At 40.5% G+C, this 15,620-nt stretch overlaps 1 protein-coding gene across 4 annotated transcripts in view; it reads right to left on the bottom strand.

The window, feature by feature from the left end:
* The window catches only part of grik4 (glutamate receptor, ionotropic, kainate 4), a 330,883-nt gene that overhangs the window by 121,413 nt on the left and 193,850 nt on the right, over nucleotides 1-15,620 (bottom strand). For 3 of the 4 annotated variants that reach the window (XM_040008873.1, XM_040008871.1, XM_040008872.1), the window contains exons 4-5: nucleotides 14,356-14,520; nucleotides 8,556-8,653 (exon numbers count right to left, since the gene is read on the bottom strand). In XM_040008873.1, the coding sequence (XP_039864807.1) occupies nucleotides 8,556-8,653; nucleotides 14,356-14,520 (263 nt within the window). Of the gene's footprint in view, nucleotides 1-8,555; nucleotides 8,654-14,355; nucleotides 14,521-14,968; nucleotides 14,980-15,620 lie in introns of those variants that run through there. The other variant, XM_040008874.1, reaches the window with a different exon arrangement.

Here is a 15,620-nt window from a genome sequence, read left to right as displayed (position 1 = left end):
CGTTATTACATTAATGCATGTAAGGTGAACTAGCAAACATCATCATAGCTACATGCGGCTGTCTTCTTGTTTGATGGCAGATACTCCCTTCACCCTGGCCAAAAAGGCTAAAATGACCAAAGAAAAAGTGGAAAACAGTTAAACATGAGAGGTTTTTGGACAAAGTTTGTGTTTTTTCCATTGTTTAAGCACTGCTTAAAGCCAAGATTGATACCATATATGCCCCATAGCTGCAGAAAAGGCTAACATTGTTATCTTTTTACAAAAAAACAGCTGAACATGGGAGGGTTTTGGACCAATTTTGTGTTCTCCATTCTTTAAGCACCGGTTTGAGCACCGGTTTGAGCACCGTTTAAGCACCGGCACCATTTCAAAAGTACCGGTTTGGCACCGGTATCGGATAAAACCTAAACGATACCCATCCCTACTCATCATGCAGTATTCTGTCACATGTAAACTTATATCATTAAAAGCTTATACTGACTACTAAGTACAATTTTCCATTGACATTCTCCATTTGTGACAAATCGTTCTCACTCAGGAATTATGGATACATTGTTTGAAAATGGCCTTATAACCATTCCCAGTTAATCATTCCTGGTGTCTTTCTTCCTTGGCATTGTGTCAACATACACCCGAATGCTCCAGACCAGCAACCTGCCAAAACGTCTGCTTTTATAGAGGTGCTCAGACATGCTGATGAACAATTAATAAATTGGATTCCATTATCAGCACCTGGCTGTTACTTACCTTGTTTTTTCTGTGGAAACAGTAACGATGTGCTTCGTTTTCCATTCATTGCTTCTGTATTTTGGCTTAATTTTAGTTAAATAAATATAAAACTATGTAATCTGTCATGTAGTATAATTCATCTGAAGTTGTTTTCACCTAATTTTAAGTTTATATACTGGCACAGGGCACGACGGTGTGTAAGACAGTAACTAGTGTGTACTTGTGTGAAAGATAAGCTGACCACATGTTTGTTGTACATGAACATGAGCTGCAGTATTCTGGCTCTGGTATGACCAACTGTGGTGAAACATCTGGAAGGGAGACGTTCGAAAGCATCCAAAGAAAAGACAGCTATCGTGTAAATGGTCTCTGGCCAGAGAGGATTTTCCGGATTGGCTAGTGGGCTTATCAAGTGACAAAAAGCAATTCTGCACCGCGTGTAGCACAGAGCTGCAGGATAACTCACCCATTTAAATCAGTTAGGAAAGCTCAACACTAAACACAAACACCTCAGAATCAGTATCTGCACATGTGAGTGGACAAACGTAAACACTCTGAGATCTGTTTCAAATATTCAAAGTGAGCGTGAGTGGGTTCTTTTAAGGAATAGTATATAATAAATGACACAAATGAAGCACTCAACCTAAAAACTCTGCTTCTTTGAAAGCAGGTTTTCAACTGTTCAATAACCATATGCAAGCAATCAACTGTGCCTCAGCTTTGTCTGATGTTTCTGTTCAGCAATTGCTTCTGTCTGGCCATGTGGAAGAATCCTACGGATTTCATTTGCCTACTAATAAAGTAATCTTGAGAAATATGTTTTGACTCCAAACTATCTTCCAAATAAAGTCACGCTCAGAAGAGAGAGGTACAGATTCTTTTTTTTTTTTTCTGGTGCCGAATGAGTTTTTCAACAAAAGCACTCCCAATGCACCAAAACACTGTATCACAGGAGACAGGGACGAGGGAGAGGCACAACATGAGAAGGGAAGAGCTTCTGCAACACAGCAAGGGAGGGATAAAGACACCTTAAAAGCACCGCTAATCTAGCACTTCGGTTAGGTGACATTCAAGTTGCGAGCAATTTTCAGAGTATTTAAATAATAGTTTTCTCAGAGAATACTTGAGTTATTGTGTGTGTCTATGTGTGGATAAAAGCGCAAATCCCTCAATATTGCCAGGATGGCCTTTGTTTGCCCAGCAGACCTCAGGTTCACCTCTAAATCCAACCTGAGCACCACCCTGCGGAAATGCAGCTGGATAATCTCTCTGTACTCCTACAAGCAGATGGCTTTTCAAGCCTAAAGCAACCCCTGGACATCAGACATATCATTAATATTCATGAAAACGCCCGACACATGTTGAAGTCATAGAGTATTATGTTTCCTCACTCCAGCAGACACAGGGATACAGCACGTTTCATCCTTTACGGTCGAGGAAAGTAGGCAAGGGATAAAAACAGGGCATGAGATCATCAGTGGCACGGAAAAGGATTCAGATAAAATAGGAGGCATGTACAAATGTATTCATTGACATTTGCTCAATTACTTTAAAATCTTATTATGGCCAATAGCTAAATGACCTATCCAAGCCTTACTATGAAAATAAATTAAAGTACAACACGGGCATTGAAAATAGAGCCTCTGGGATTTCTGATAGGGGGATTAGAACTCCTGGAACCTAAATGTAGTTCTTCTAAGTCACCATTTATAAACTATGAATACAAGTCTGATTTCTTATCTTTGAGATTCAAAAGGAAGCATCGCAGTAATACGAGATCCTCACTGCATAGTCGAGCTTAAATACCTGCAAAGCAACAGGAGGCTTCTAACACACGCAACATTAGTCTGCCCTGTTTTTAAGTCCCGGTCCCAAGGTTTGCTTGTTACATTGTCTCAGATGATAAGAAGCGCTCAACCTGCACACAGTCAATCACTTCTCTGCAGTGGCTCCTTTTATATTAGTCACCATTAGTGTGAAACCCAGATGGCTCAGTCCCACTCCCCTGCCTCTCTCCTCTGTAAAAGTGGCCAACAGCAGTGGAACTCAGGGAGTGATTGATAGAGACTGGTAAACGATGTGCTGATCACCTAGTGGGGTCTGTCAGCCACAATATTGCTGTCAGTGTCCAAGGAAACCACGAGCTGGGGCAGCAACAGCATCTGTGGCTCTGCGCTCACAGTGAGGGATTAGGTGGTCAGAACCTGGTGTGCAGAGTGCTACACGCCACACACACACACACACACACACCACACAGACACGCACGCGCACACACCTCTGCTCTAGCAAATACAGCTTCCATTATTACTTTTTTGTGTGCTATTTTTCAGTTATTTCTTATTTTGAATCTGTCTGATCAAGAACCTTTTATTTTTATGAAATATCAACGGCTTCCTCATGAAATGCCTTTGGTGCAAAAATGTATATGTGTTTTGCTCACAAAGCCCTTGATTGTACTGCACCTGGACCTGGACACCCTTTAGTTTTATTCTCTGGCATCTAATTTACTCCTGTCCCCCTGAGCGGTCCGCAGAGGCGTGCTGCAGACTATTTGCCTTTCAAGCACAGAATAAGGGTTTACATTATTTCACGAAGAATTGCTGTTTACTCTGCCGCGCTATTGGATGAGCCTGACTTATAGCCCTACCATACTCAGGAAAACACCTAGTTGGTGTAAAATAATGAAGTTTTAACTTGGACTTCAGCCTGCATGCACAGCCCTTCTTACCAGGGGTCCATTTATGATCATTGCAAAGGTTGACCGTATTCTAACCTATCATATTTTGCCTTAAGTCAATCATTTTCTAACTGAAGGTGCCAATAAATTATTAATACCTGCTTTGATAAAAAATCTCATTGTTTCTTTAGGGCATGAATCCTTCTCAACTACTACACAGATGGGAGATTTAATAGATGATTGAATTTGATCTTCATTTTGTGAACATTTTGTGTTACAGGATGTCCATTGTCTCAATACCAAGATTAATGTGGGTACTTATTAGTAAGCTTGCTGTTTTTTTTAAGGCCAAGCTGGTGAATGCCATCAACAAGCATTCCCATCAGAATGAGAAAGGTGACCTCTCTGCAAGACAGATAACACACACACCAGCAGCTGACTAGGCCGATTTGCACACCTTAAGCCTGAGATGAAGGACTTAATCAGCAAAATCAGATGGTGTAGTGTTTGATTTGAATACAAATCTGCACACTCCTAGCTCTTGATAACATCCAGGTGTGGGTCAATGAGTTAAAGGATAATTCCGCTTTACGTCATCTCGACACATTTCCCATATACGGGGACGTTGTGATCTTTTCTTAGCCTCCCGTAGACACAAAACAGGGAGTCAGTGTTCTTATCCATAATGGACAATAAAATAAAATGTCAGCGCCGAGCACATGACATTAATCACAAGTGTAACAATCAAATGTAAAAGGCAGTGACTCAGATACTGTGTATTCCGCTACTGAAACATGTACTTATATAAGGTTCACCGACCAACAGTGCACAAAAAGCTCCACCTTTACCATCTACAGCAGTAAAACGCTACTTAGGTATTTATGCAGTAATCCAGTGATATATTGTAGAATATAAACAAAATAGGTCTCTCAGTGGGGCCAATGCCCTAAATTATGGGTACTTATAGGTACCTTTAGGTCATGTGCTAATAGAATTTATGTAATTTTATGCAGGACTTAAACTAGTAATGGCATTTTTATATAGTGCAGTTTTGCTCCCTTTGCTTAAAGGATCTTGTTGTTGTTTATCAGTGGTCGAAGGGGGAAACGACTCTGTTGCAACACTTGGCACAGTTTTGAGCAGAAGCTTGTTTTATGTGTTGCCATCAATCCAAATGTAAACATTATGCTTCTCAGATAAAAAGGGAAGCATAACTAAAAATAACCAAGAGTTTTACGTCACGGCAGTCAGTTGTATTTTTGCAGTAACATTTTTGTTCGATATTAACCCTCTCAGGCTCAAATTAAGTTTTTGTTGCTAATGCACAAAAGAATACCTGCAGTGGTACTTCTGAGTAAAAAAAAAAAACTATGTATGTGGGGTAATCAGGTTGTTAGCTTTTACTTGTTGCAAATCTGCAACGCCTGCCTTGAGAGGGTTAAAGAATATCAGTGCAAAAAACCCCTAAATATAGGCTTTAATAAATTAAGGAACACAAGTAAAATGACAGAGTCTCAAAGATTAGAACAGAAAAGCTGCTCTCACACAATGCCGTGCCCCCGGAAAATCACAGAAAAGGTCCTGTTCGGAGGAGACAGTTGTCAAGACTGATAGTGGATGTAGGAGTGTTAAATTTACAGAACAGTTGGTGATGGACACCAAACTAGCACAGCACAAGCCCAGTGCGAATGTTTCTATGAAGCTGTCACGCGATGTGGGAGACCACATTATATATTTGTCCCTTTCACTGATGACTGAATTATCAGCCGTCTAAATGCTAAAGCTATTCAGTCTGAAGAAATGGTATCTGAGCTGGCCGAGCTGTATACTACTGGCCGAGGCCCGATTAAAATGACTGCTTAATTAAGTGTTACATGAGGATTAAATTAATATGACAACAGCAGATCTTCTAATCCTGTCAGTCTCTGTGACAAACAGGCACGATTGGCTGAGCTACAAAGTATTCTGGTAATCCAGCCGATTGTGCAACCCAGATCACAAAGAGAAGACATCAATAAAGATGGAATTTGAGCCAGTGTAGGAAAACTGCACATCTATGCGGATGGTATCAACTCCTAAGAGTATTTTATTTCTATACTGCGTTTATCGGTTAACAATTCAAAATGTGCATTTTCTCTTCATGGAGTCTTTAATATTCATACGGTGGTATTATCATAGTCAGTGTTTCAAAGCTCTCTGTACCGCCAGTTAGTGCCGCCAGAGATTTTTAACCGCAGGGAGTCCTGGTCTGTCTGTGGCTATAATAGACTGATATCTCATTAGAAAGACAAGCTGCACTGTACCAGAGGACTTTATTGGAGCTAGTATGGCAATAGAGTGTGTTTTAGTCGTTCTACTGATCAGATTCCTGCAGTTAAATAGGCGGCTTCACTGCAGACACAATCTAATTATGGCAGAGCACAGAAAAACACACTGAATGGATAAAATGAATGATGGTTGACATGTTTTTAAAAACTGTAGTTAATAATCAAGCCGTTTCATAATTTACTAATTTATTCAGCAAAATGTATTAAAAAAAACATCAAATTTACCGCACTACACCAGGGCTGTCACAGATACATTTTTCCGAACGCACATATCTTATTTATAATAGATTTTTATCTAGTTTATAGTTTTGTCTCATTTAGAGGAGCGCTGTCTCTTGACATCAGGCAGCAAAACAAACCATGTCAGAGTTCAGACGAGCCAATTAGCATCCAACTGTGATCTGTTTGGTTGCAGTCAAGCTCTGTACAAAATCCAATCAGTCATGTTTAAAGTGTGCTCAGATAAGAAATTATACATTTTTAAATCAGACCAGTATAATAAAAAACATCTGCTAAATATCCTCATTTTAATAAGGAATTGATGGATGGCCAGTTGTTGCTTTCAATAAATGAGATACAGAAGAAACCAAACCAGACTTTGTATAAAACTGCATAGATCACTGTTTTAGTTTCTAATTATTCTGATAAAATAATTTACCATACTCTATATTTCCAGTTGAGTCACACTGAGAAAATCTGACATGCTCAAGAGTGCAGGAGACAGTATAACAACTTTAAACATAAGCAGTCATGTGGCCCCAAAAAAGTTGCCCACACACTTGTCCACCCCTGCTTTATTTAGTCACAAGAAGTCATTAAAACTACTTTGATCTTTTAAAATCTTGTAATAGTAAGAAGCTCTCACAATTTCATGTCCTTCTGTAGGTTTTTCAGAGAAAGAGGCAGCACATTTTGAAGCCCCCCCTCCTCCAATTCTGCTACTGTGAGACTGAAGGCCATGCTCATTTTGGTATGCCATACACGAACATATGCAGCAGTATAAAGGCTAAATGATCACTGCTTCACAGTGTTTGGCAAAAAGATTAAAACATTTTGGAAGGCAGTTACAGAGACATGTGAGAAAATTATGTCAAATGAAGTTCCAAATACCCCAAAACCATTTCTGCTTGGTTTGTAGCCAAAAGAACACAGTTGTCATCAATGTGAACAAACATGACTGAACCTCAGGTTTTAAATCCTAAAAAGCTATCAGAAGTGTTTGGGGGGGGGGGGGGGGGGCAAACAAAAGACAAAAATGAAAAATAATAAAGCACATTGACTAGAAAATACTCATAGAAAAAGATGAATCATGTCACATCATATACTAGAAAAAAAATAACACATGAAAGGTGATTTAGATCATTTTGAACATGGCATGAGGTCACTGGTACTAGAAGGGCGGTTTCAAATTTTTTTGGAAATTGCCACATGGCCGTCTGAGGGTTTACAGAGAATTGTCCAAAAAGACAAAACATCCAGCAAGAGACAGTTCCCTGGGTATCTTGGTCATGCCAGAGGTGCCAGAATGCTTTGAGCTGCTACAGGGACTCAAAATACCACCTAGGAATGCTCTTCTGCATACCTTCTGCAAGGTATGCAGAAGAGCATCTTTGACTCCACAACATGTCAAATCTTGAAGCAGATTATCTAAAGCAGCAGAAGACCACAGAAGACAGTCCTGTCACATCAAAATGGACCAAAATCTCTGAGGAGTGATTTCAGCACCTTCTTGAATCTGTGGCATGAAAAATTAAAACAGTTCTGAAGGCAAAAGGAGGTCCAAGTTGGTGTACCTAAGAGAGCAGCTAGCGAGTATATACAAAAAATGGTTTAACGAGTTTGGGAACAATATTTGAACTATGTAAAAAATGATTCTTGGGCAGTTTGCTCTTTGTTTTCTTTGTATTTGGATATTTTATCATTACTGCAATTCTTTTTAAAATATTAATACAATATAACTGAAAGGGAAAAAATGTCCAGTGATATTTTGACTTGAGCTGCATAGCAATGGAGAAAAATGACACGGTAGAATTTCATCATTTTTACGAACACCTGGGAACCCTTTCCCCGTAAGTCTCCTGCTAAACCCACATAGCCACTAACGAGCGTCAACGTTTCAAACTCTTTGGGCCAGATTTACTAAGTAGGACAGACTAGTGTGAGGCTGCAAACAGAAAAAAAAACAGAAGAATAGGAGGGGAAAGTTCTGTGGGTGATCTAATAACAATGTGCACATTTATTAACACAGTCCATCTCCTTTATGTCAATATGAACAATCCAAACTTTAATCTGGCAGAAATAAGTCAGTGACAGTTGGATAAAAGGTGTGACCCACTGTGGAAATTTAAAAAGGTGTCTCATGAGATGCACAAGGGAAATTTCACATTTGCAAGCTATCTTGCTGAGTTTTGACTGGTGGGGTGAATTTATTATTTAAATAACATTTGCAGTCTGAAGGCGGTAGACATATGACAAATGACTGCAAATGTGAATGAAGCTAAAACACTTATGCACAACAGCACTTATGTACAGCCTTATTAAAGCCCTGCTTGACTTTCGAATGATTTATGCAGTGTGTTATGACTTTCAGTTGGAGATCATTGGTAATTTTAGATTTATTCCAGAAAATTATAAATTCTAGTTTGTAATGATAAGGACCTTCTGGCATTCCAGATGAGTCACCACACAATAAGCAATTTTCCTTCATGAAAGGAAAACTTTCTGTGCAAATATAATATTTGTGCAGCTAAATCTGCCCCTTTTTTTCTGTGTGGCTGAATCGCACGCCACCATCCCCGGGCCAGTTGGTTGGAACTTACCTCCTTCTCTCCACATATATTGCTGATGATTGAGTTGGAAGCTGGACTGGCAGATGGACCAAGGACTGCCACCACCCCTTTGGACATGATCTGGCACACTGGAAAAAAAAACAGAGGAGGAGTACAGAGATATAAGCAGGGGCAATTAGAGGTAACAGAGATAATTAAAGTAAAGTAAGGCAGTTGGTGTTAGATCAGGCTTTTTTTTTCAGGCTAATGTTAATGGATCCATATGATCAACCTCTGAACAGATAGCAGCCTGCACCAGCATTTCTCCTGTCTCAAGAGAACCAGAAACTACAAGTGTAAGGGAAATATGCACAAGGGCAGATGCTACACTCTATCTGCCTTTGGATGTTTTACTTGTTGGGGATATTAATATGATCAACTCTCAAGTATAAAGACGGAAAGATATGCAGCAAAAAAGAAAGAAGACAATGACGGATAAACAGAGTGGGAGTCGGTGAAAAGCAGACGTTGGGAAATGTGACAAGCAGCAATATCTGGAGGGTGAAAATAAAAAATCTGGTATTTGATAATTTGCACATGAATGCAATAATATCCCCAATGGTGACACACACACACACACACACACACACACACACACACACACACACACACACACACACACACATCTCATCGTGCTTTTCAAATACAACATTTACAAGGATTGATTTAACAGCGGTACCTTTGGGCTTTAAAACATATCTGTAAACAGAAACATTTCAGTAAAAGTGACTTTCTTTCCTTTGCCATGTGCATGGGCCATATGCTTTAATCTCCCATACTGGGAAAGAATGCCGTTTCTTATGTGTTTATAATCCCTGGCTTGTAATTAACACACTGCAGTCCAGGGTGTAAAGAAGACACACATACTGAAGCACTATTATTGTTTGAGCATGTGTGCACCAAGTGTGTGAGTGTGTGTGTTGGTAATTTGGTGGCTGTTATTGGGGAATTGCTGAGCATTAACCAGCCACCAGTGTAAAATAGGCAAAGGGGAAACATTTCCAGGCCCGTGCGGTGCATCGAGAGGCAGTGAATCGAATGATTAATAAGTAATCCGCTAGTCACCCATGGGGCTTGTAAGACATGAATACACTGGCATCTTACATGAAAAAAAAACAACACACATGTATACAGTGCACATGCACACACTAACGCATCCACGCCCACACTTTTGTTTGCACCTGTCTGTAATGGCTTCACTGAATTATAAAGCTGAATGATTTGACTGCAAGCCAGAATGCTCCCGGCCCCGGTGACACTTTCATTTGCTCTCTTTGTGCACGGCGAGCTTTTTCTGTGTGTAAATATGTGAGCCATATTGAAAGTATTTGGACAGTTACACTCCTTTTTTTTGGAAAAAAAAACACTGTGTGGGATTCAGTTCTTTTACTATATTAGGTCTAAATTAGAAGGATCCAAAAACATTGCTTAAACTAAACAATTATATAGGTTTATGTAAGTATATGTAAAAGCACTTTACATAGGTTAATTCCTAAAAATGGATGTAGCTCTGGATGAAAAAGTCAATAGAGTGAAATCTGCTTTAAAAAAAACAAACCCAAAATGTTACTCATGGCCCAAATCAAACAGCATTTATAGGCTATCACGCAGCAGAATTAGCACACTACTCTTCAGTTGTGCTTTTACTGCTATTAAAAGTTGATGGATAACTAATGAGGTACAATATATTGCCACTAGTATTCGCTCGTCTGCCTTCACATGCATATAGACCTGAGCGACATCTCATTCTTAATCACGAGGTTTAGGAGTGTGTTTATGGGAATTTATGACCATTCTTACAGAAGAGTGTCTGTGATGTCAAAGAATGGTGTTGGATGAGAAGGCCTGGCTTGCAGTCTACTCTCTAATTCATCCCAAAGGCGTTCTGCCAGGTTGAGGTCAGAACTCTGTGCAGGCCACTCACGTTCTTCCACACCAAACTCACTCATCCATGTCTTTATGGGTCTTGAGTCATACACTGGTGTGCAGTCATGTTGAAACAGGAAGGGGTCATCCCCAACCTGTTCTTGCAAAGTTGGGGGCATGAAATTGTCCAAAATGTCTCAATATACTGAAGCGTTAAGAGTTCCTTTCACTGGAAATAAGGGCCGAGCACAACTCCTGAAAAATCAATTTACACACTGTTCTCGAGCTAAGAACACTATGCGCCTCAGCATCTGCCGCTCTGTGATTTTACATTGCCTACCCTTTAATGGCAGAGTTGCGGTTGTTTGCAGTCACTTCCACTTTGTTATAATACCACTAACAGCTGACTGTGGAATGTTTAGTAGTCAGGAAATTTCTGACTGGACTTGTTGCACAAGTGACATCCTATTACGGTACCATGCTTGGGATTCACTGAGCTGCTGGGAGCGACTCGTTCTCTCACAAATATAGAAGCAGTCTGCATGCCTTGGTGCTTGATTTTATACACCTGTGGCCATAGACGTGACTGGAACACCTGAATGCAACGCCAATGATTTGGATAGGTGAGTAAATACTGGCAGTGTGGGGTACATGGGATCAGCTAGAGGATCTGAGTATCCCACATTCAGGGAGTCAAAAAAACCAACAAGATGCTACAACAAGCCATAATTGAAAATGTAGGCGCAGACAAAGTCCAATGAAAGTACAGCGCTGGAGTTCAGGTAGTCACTGACTACCACAGTCTGTTCCTTTCCACATTCATTACCACAATTAATTTTCCTCAAAGGCCTCATGAGAAACTTGGACTGTTGTGAAGGACCGCAACAAAAAGATTATTAAGTGATCAAATTAATATGAAGCTGCACTCGGTTCTGCTTGGTATTCATTTTATTTATACAACGGCCCCAGTTTGTCATGTGGCCTTTGGGGGAAATTAATTACCCACCCCTGCTTTATTTGGTCACAAGAAGTCAAACTCAGCACAGCCCCTTTCTGATGGCAGTCTGACTCAGTCGATGACACTGGGGACCTCTGCTATGAAGATTTTCATCTTCACAAGCCTCAAAGCCAGTGGGACTACTCTTATTCAACAAGGAGGAATGTGCCACACTCTTTTTTTCTGAGGGTGAAGGTGAAAAAATTGAAAAAACCTTATAACTGCCATAAACACAAGCATTCTTTTTCTCCTTGATAATAACTATTTACATAAACATCTATAATATACATCTCCAGAAATACTTGTTCACAAGATTTCCATAATTATGCATGTCCCTCGAGTTCCTTTGTGGCTCATAAGATCATCTTTAGGCCATTATCACTATTTAACATAGTTTTTCACTAATCAATACAAGGTAGTATAACCCTGTAAACTCATGTCCTTAAGAAATAGGAAAAAAATCCAGTTAAGACTCAGGAGATAGGGCTCTTCGGCTGAAATTTTTGGTTTATCGGGTGATGGCCTTCAGCTCACACTGGAGCGGTATACAGCTGAGTGTGAAGCGGCGGGAATGAGAATCAGCACCTCCGAGTCTGAGGCCATGGCCCTCAGCCAGAAAAGGGTGTAATACGCACTCCGGGTCAGCTAAGAAATATTGCCCCAAGTGGAAGAGTTTAAATATCTCGCAGTCTTGTTCACAAGTGAGGGAAGTTGGGAGCGGGAGATCGACTAATGGATTGGTGCTGCAGCGATGCGGACGCTGTATCAGTCCATCATGGTGACGAAAGAGCGGTGCGTAAAAGCAAAGCTCTTGATTTACTGGTTTACTATTTCCCCACCCCACGTCCCTACACGAACTTTAGGTAGTTACCGAAAGAACGAGACTGCGGATACAAGTAGCAGAAATGAGCTTTCTCTGATGGGTGGCTGGCCTCTCCCTGAGAGATAGGGTGAGGAGTTCAGCCACCTGGGATGGGGTCAGAGTAGAGCCGCTGCTCCTCCACAGGAGCCAGTTAAGGTGGTTCAGGCATCTGACAAGGATGCCTCCTAGGCGCCTCTAGGTGAGGTGTTCTGAGAATGTCCCCCTGGGAGGAGGCCCTGGGGCAGACCCAGGACACGCTGGAGAGATTATATCTCTTGGCTGGCCCGGGAGCGCCTCGGTGTTCCCCCAGAAAACCTGTTGGAGGTGGCTGTAAAACATGATGGAGGCTCTGTCATGGTAAAGAGCTGCATTTCGGCCAGTGGTGTTGGGGATCATGTTAAAATTGATAAAATCATGATAGCGGAAAAATACCTTCAGATTTGAATTCACAAATCAATGCCACCTTTTTCAGCATGACAATGATCCCAAACAATGAAACACTATCATTCATGGATTGGCCTCCATAGAGGCTCAACCTTAACTTTATTGAAGCAGTGTGGGGTCATCTTGACAGAGAACAGAATAAAAGGCCTCAACATTTAAAGAAGAGCTTTGAATGACTTCAAGAAACCTAGAGATCTTTCCTGAAGACTACTTAAAGAGAGTAAATTCAGGATGTGTTCAAGAATAAAGGTTGTCATATAGATGTTGCACATTATTATATAGAACAGAAAATCTGTGCATGATAGAATCTTACAGTATGTGGATGTTATGCAGCAATCAGTCTATGTCCATACTGAACAGCCAGGAAAGGACTCATTGATGGTGGGATCTGACTTTTCTTCCTAGGTAATTCTCACTCTGTGATATTTTCATCTATCCGTGGCCGCTGATCCGTTCCTAATCCAAATCCTGGCTCTAATTACACACTCACACTTTCACACACTAAACATTTGCACAGTATACACAAAATCCAGCTTGTGCACAGCTACACACTTTGCTTTACATATACCCACACGCACAAACACAAACACACGGGGACACATGCACGCACGCAAGCACACTAAAGGAATCACACTGTGAGGTTTGTCTTAGCCCGGGCAGAGAAAGTAAAACAGATTGTTGTGGTTGTGGTAACTAAAGTGCTGTTTCCATGTATTAGGCAGGCACCACTGAAGCTCTTGCATTTGGGAAAGTAGGAATGTGTCATATTGAAAATCAATGGCTGCACTTTTTGCAGAGACACACTGCGCTGTATTGATTTGGGGTGTTTTAATTAAAAATTTAAAAACAAACAAACCAATAAACATTGAGGTGTGATGCAACAAGTCACCAGACAGTACAAAAATGCTGTGGGTAAATGCTGATACCGCTGATAGCAAATAGCTACTCTGGCTTGTGTTAATACAGTCACTCTCAGTGATGCATTTGTCACATCTAGGTAACAAATTAGTGGGAATCCCATGATGGTCTGGTCTACTTAATAAAAGCTCAACAACACCTGGATTAGAATGTCCACTGCACCTGGTGGTTTAGGCCAAACGTGACGTGTTCTGTCTTTTCGTGCACATTTCCATTTTTATAACTTGGGGCTAATGGCCGATGCGCAGACATAAATGTATGATTGTGGCAATCTTTATTGCCACTTCTCAGAAATCCCAAGATCTTTAAGAAAGAGATCTTGGAACAGCTTGAAAAGATGAGACTTTCTGGAGAAAAAAAATAATTAAATCTCAGTGAATTTGTTGATTCCTTTTTCAACTGATGCTTGTATCACAGCGTTGATGGTGGAGGTTTATTTTCTGAGCCTGTTGTTCAGGACTAGAATGCAGGAGTACAGGGAGTATAAATGGTGATGGGCCCGCGGTGACATCACAATCGGAAAAACTTTTCAAGGTCATCTCTAAAAAAGCGAGCAACCATATAAAAAAATAGAACATCTATTAAAATATGTTATGAGCAACTACTTGCAGAAAGAGCAAGAGAGGCTCTTTTTCTCTGAATGAATAAACACGTTAGCCAACAAACTCACACAATCACTTGCTTTTCTTTCCTGTGCTACTTACTTGTTTCCCCCATCTCATATTCGCTGTCTCTCAGCAGTTCAAAGATGTCCACCTCCAGCTTGCCAGTGATGGAGCGGTTACTGCTCCTGTTGATGCTGTCTTTGGCCAGCGTGATAGCCAGACGCTCTCCTCTGCTGCACTCCATAGGGTCATCAAGGATGGCAGCTGAGGAAAATGGAAAAGGCCATTGTGTTGTGAGACTGAGAGAAAATCCCCCAAAATAAAACACATTTATTCTCACTGGTAAGTGAAATATTTCCCAAATGAAGGAGAGTGAAGGTGGCCTTTTTGCCATTGAGTTGAGGAATTTAAAAAGACACTTTTTCCCCTTTCTTCAATAAAAAGTCTAGTCTACAGAAAGCAGCTCCCAAGGCGGCGCACAGGCTTATTAGGACCAGTGCTTATTTGACTTTTCGTGAACACCTTTCTCCATTATTCTTGAGTACCTCCAATGGCACAGCATTATCCTTAATAACTCCATACACTTTTCCAAGCAGCTTGTAGAGTAGGGGCGGGGTATTTAATATTTCCAAAAAGGTGAAGTGCTACATAATGTAAATAATGGATCTGTATGGTAAAACCCTGAAATCTTAAAAGCTTTAAATTCTTTCACCTATTCAAAGGCATTTTAAAGGGCAGCACAAAACCTAAAAGTCACAACATCCTCTATCATGCTGCACAAGAATGAAAATCAGCGTCTGTAAAGGCATGCCAGACACTTAGAACACCAGTCACTGCAGCAGCTTTCCAAAGACGCTACGTACACCGTGTAGGTCTACAAAATTAAATCAGTTTGTCACAAGAACACTAAAGAATGACAAGACAGCATGTTGTTCTCCAAAATGATTTATGTGCATTCTCTATGCAATATTTGTTGCAGTGTAGTCGCATTATAATCAGAGGAACTGATTCCTGTCTTGTATATGGCTTAGCTAAGCCAATTATAAAGGGATTGGATATAGATGATGCTTTGTTCTCATTTTTATGCAGAAAAAATAATGTAATTCCACCACAATAAGGCTGCAGATGGTTATTATAAATCATTGCACAACACATCATAACTAAGGAGTGGCACATTTGTGTGCATGCTCCGATTATTTTCTTTTTGGGAACAACATTATGGACTTACTCCGTGACCTTTAACGGCACAGGTGTCACACTGTCATGATGAGCAATTATGCAGGCGCAGCAAACATCATCTGTTTACTGTGTTGTCAGAAAGGAGAGAAACAGAATTGCACACGGCTTCTCATTCTATGGTAAAT

This window comes from Simochromis diagramma, unplaced genomic scaffold (assembly GCF_900408965.1).
Source record: "Simochromis diagramma unplaced genomic scaffold, fSimDia1.1 OVJJ01000344.1, whole genome shotgun sequence".
Classification (NCBI taxonomy): Eukaryota; Metazoa; Chordata; class Actinopteri; order Cichliformes; family Cichlidae; genus Simochromis; species Simochromis diagramma.
This window is presented reverse-complemented; position numbering and strand designations above follow the sequence as displayed.